The sequence below is a fragment of the Aphidius gifuensis genome, linkage group LG6, assembly GCF_014905175.1.
Source record: "Aphidius gifuensis isolate YNYX2018 linkage group LG6, ASM1490517v1, whole genome shotgun sequence".
NCBI lineage: Eukaryota > Metazoa > Arthropoda > Insecta > Hymenoptera > Braconidae > Aphidius > Aphidius gifuensis.
In genome coordinates this window covers 18213341-18217604 of record NC_057793.1, presented here as the reverse complement: position 1 = coordinate 18217604, position 4264 = coordinate 18213341, and the positions used below count along the sequence as shown (strand labels likewise).

General features: G+C 32.3%; 1 protein-coding gene across 1 annotated transcript; it reads left to right on the top strand.

Moving 5' to 3' along the window:
- The first annotated feature begins 635 nt into the window (after positions 1 to 635).
- On the top strand, positions 636 to 3052 carry LOC122859618 (UMP-CMP kinase-like). The gene is made up of 4 exons (XM_044163301.1): positions 636 to 658; positions 1915 to 2003; positions 2092 to 2429; positions 2523 to 3052. The coding sequence occupies exons 2-4, from the start codon at positions 1973 to 1975 to the stop codon at positions 2811 to 2813; spliced, it is 660 nt and encodes a 219-aa protein (XP_044019236.1). The 5' UTR covers positions 636 to 658; positions 1915 to 1972; the 3' UTR covers positions 2814 to 3052.
- Positions 3053 to 4264: the final 1212 nt, after the last annotated feature.

Sequence of the window (4264 nt, the reverse complement as noted above, 5' to 3'; positions counted from 1 at the left end):
TTTATATAGATTTCACATACAAAAGCTCTACAAGCGCCGTCAGTAGAGGAAAAAAGCCCTCAATTGTAATGCCTTGTGAATTGGACTGCAGGGGTGCATTCCTTTAATAAAAAATTTTTTTCCGTTTTGCGATTTCGCCCTGTAATACCGGCCAAAATTTTATAGGAAAAAGCTGTTTCTTGTAGTGGCAGTACTGGCACTTGACATTATTTTTTTTGGCTTCCAATTATTAGATGGATAACTGTTCAATGTTTATATCAAACTGAAATAGATAGAAAATTGACTTGTTGTGATTGTTTGTTATTGTCACATAGGTCGTACCACACATTATCGTAAACTGAAAAGCCTGGAATATTGCATAGAGATATTTATCACTTTTGTCGTTGTTTCTGTTTCTAGTTTTTAGTCGGTATTACAGGGCAAAATTGCAAAACGAAAAAAAAATTTTTATTAAAGGAATGCACCCCATGGCATTACAACAATTTAGGGCTTTTTTTCACCACTCACGGCGCTTGTGAAGCTTTTGTATGTAAAATCTATATAAAAAAAATTTTTACAAGCGCCATCAGCGGCAAAAAAAAGCCCTAAATTGTAAAAAATTTGCCCAGTGAATTGGACTGCGGGTGCCGCTCGGGCACTCGTAGTAAATACTTAAATAGTCGTCGCCAGTGTTGGGTTTGTATAATACCGCGGTATCATACCGGTCGTAAACCTCGGTATAATACCGGTATTATACCGCGGAGGTTTCATACTTTCATACTTTCATACCTAGAGTGGGTATAAGTGCACTTAAGTGCTTATACCCACTCTATTCATACCACGTTAGTAGCGCCATCTGTAGGAATTTTTCGTATATTACGTCACACACCATTTTGAATTGCTCATAATTTAAATTTAAGAATATCATTCCTTTAATTATAGCATAATAGTAATAATCTTCATCCTTTTCTTAGACTTTTGTCAGTAGTAATAAATTTATTGAATATATTAAAAACTATTGACAAATGTCTAAGGAAAGGATGAGGCTTACCTGTTAATTTCTTTGGCTCAATTAATTTTATAAATCAATATGTGGCAACATTCCTTCTTAGTTATTTTTTCCATAGTTTTACTTTTTTATTTATGTAAAACCTATTGGAAAAATGTCTATGGACAGAATGTTGCCATATAATTCATAAAATAATTTAGCCAAAGAAATTATAGAGCAACATCCTTCCGTAGCTAATACTTTTCCCATAGCTTTTATTAATTTAAACAAATAAAAGCTATAAGGACAATGTAGAAGTATGAAAGGAAGTTGTCACATGTTAATTTATACGAAATTAATTACAGAGAAATTAACATGCAGGCAACATCCTTTTCTGATAATATTTTTCCATAGCTCTTTATTTATTTAAATAAAAATGGTCATAGGAAAATGTAGAAGGAGAAAGGATGTTGCCTACATGTTAATTTCTTTGGCAAAATTAATTTCGTATAAATTAACATGTGACAACTTCCTTTCCTTAGCTACCATTTTTCCTATAGCTTTTTATTAATTTAAATAAATAGAAAGCTATGGGAAAAATGGTAGCTAAGGAAAGGATGTTAATTGCTTTGGCTGAATTAATTCTTTAAAAATTAACAGGGAAGCTACATCCATTTCTTAGCCATTTGTCAATAGCTTATTATCTGTTCAAATAAATTGAAATACATTACTGTTGTTGTTTTTATAATCAAAATATTGTTCATATTATTTGTTTATTCTGTAATACATATAAAGTTTTATGCTGGTATGGTAGACAATTTTGATGCCATAGGGGGCGTTCCTGAGTTTCATACTTTCATACTTTCATACCGGTATTATACCGGTTTAATATTTTCATACCGGTATGAAAGTATTAAACCCAAAAATCGACCATTTACCCAACACTGGTCGTCGCTGCCTTGCAAGTTGCAAGTTGCAACATGCCTTAATAGATTACTCAATACTATGCTTATGTCAAACATATTTCGTGTATCAGGTACTTTATAGATAGTCTCGATTAGTGAAATCACTCATTAAATTTTATTCATAGCAATTGCAATTCTTATTAAACGTCTAATTTACAGAATTTAGTCGTTTGTTATTTTTGAAAATGCAAAAACCAGAAGTTATATTTGTACTTGGAGGACCCGGTGCCGGAAAAGGTACGACCTGTCAAGATATCGTCAATAAAACAAATTGTATACATTTATCAGCTGGTGATTTACTTCGTGAAGAGCGTACTAAGCCTGACTCAGAGTTTGGTGATTTAATTGAAGGTCATATAAAAAATGGCACAATTGTTCCAGTCGAAATTACATGTAGCCTATTGAATCGAGCAATGCAAAATTCATCATCTCCTGATAAACATTTTTTAATCGATGGATTTCCTAGAAACCAAGACAACCTTGAAGGTTGGACTAAAGTAAGGTTTATTCTATTGATTAAATATAGCAAAATTGGAATCTATGTCATTATTGTTTTTATTTAGTGAATTTATATTTTTTAATTATTGTAGGAAATGTCTGACAAAGCTATAGTCCGAGGTGTTATTTATTTGGAGTGTAGTCAAGAAGTGTGTACACAGCGTTGTATTCATCGCGGACTGAAAGGAAGTGGTCGAAGTGATGATAATGCAGTGTCATTGATAAAACGTCACGAAACATTTATATCTGATACAATACCAATCATCAGATTCTATGAAAATAATGGACTTCTATGGAAATTCAATTCTATGAGAGCTCCGAAAGAAGTATTTGCTGATGTTTATTCTAAACTGCAAGATATTGGTTGGATAAAGAAAGAATAGTTCATTTTAAAGTGTTTCCGGAAATAGGCTTATGGCAAAATTGTGCTAACGCTATTATTTGTTTTTCGGATTTCAAGTGCTACCTTTATTGAATTTTTACTTATTTACAAACATTCCGTGATATAGAATTTTTTATCGCATGCTTAATAGGTTTACGTCTGAACCATGTAAAGGAGATGTAGTATATGTTACATCGTTATCAATGAAATAAAGTTTGAAATATCCGCATTCAAAAGTTATTGATTGAAACTTATTTTTTTTTTATAATTTTGATTAGTAAAACGATGGTTTTTTTTGAAACTTTACTTGTGATTATTCCGATATTAATACTCTTATATTGCTAGCATGGAGTTTAAGGGATTACCTCGGCCAAATTTTGCGGTATAGGAGATGGGATAAAGCCTATGTTTAATACATTGGTCTGAAAGCCATTGCCAACCTCAAAAAGATGAATTTTTTATTTTTTTTTTTCGATGAAACAATAGTTTTTTGAAATAATTTTTGTATAATAACCTAATATTATTAATCCCTGAAATATAATTGATCAACTTTTTATTCTTTTAAACATTTATTCAATAGTTAAAAAAAATGTGTAAATCGTGAAACACCGCAAAAAAAAAAAAACAGTTGGTTGTACTGAGAGTGCGGTTGTGTTAGTGTATGATATAGCTGCTGTGGCAGTATGTGTGTATCAATGTGGGATTTATTACTGGCGTTTTTAAACCTACGCGCCACAACATGGCGGATCACTATTCGGTGTTGCCAAGCGTACATTAGAATATAGTAGACGTCATATATACTGCTCGATTAGATGAATTTTTTCATACTTTAATTATTAATTATAAAAAAACTAAGCTCCAAACCTCTTCAATTTTTTTTCCATACGTTTTGTTTTGTTTCACTTCATAGCCCAATAGGTTTTTTTTCACGATGTCATTATTTCGATTAAAGATATCGGTATTTTAATGGACTTTTTTTTGACAAAAATCGTATTCTCCATAAGAGCCCATGTTAAAAGTTGTCAACTTTGAAAATTAATAAAAAAATAACGAGCTTCCAAACAATTACCAAAAAATTACATAAAATGTATCAGTATTTCAAGAATCTACTGTAAAAATTTCAAAGCATTCTCATTATTAGTGACTGGCCGAGGTAATCCCTTAATTCACCTCCATGATTGCTAGCAAAGCTTGATTTTTTCTCCAGAGGCAACGGTGCAGACTCTATCGTCTTCCTTGTCGTATATTGACCGCAAGAAGACTAGAGACCTCTGAATACGGGTGCAGCACCCGTATTCAGAGGATGTTCTCATTAGGGCTTTTTTTTTCCGATGGCGGCGCTTGTGAACTTTTTATATAGATTTTACATAGAAAAGCTTCACAAGCGCCACCATCGGAAAAAAAACGCCCTAATGAGAACATCCTCTGAATACGGGTGCAGCACCCGTATTC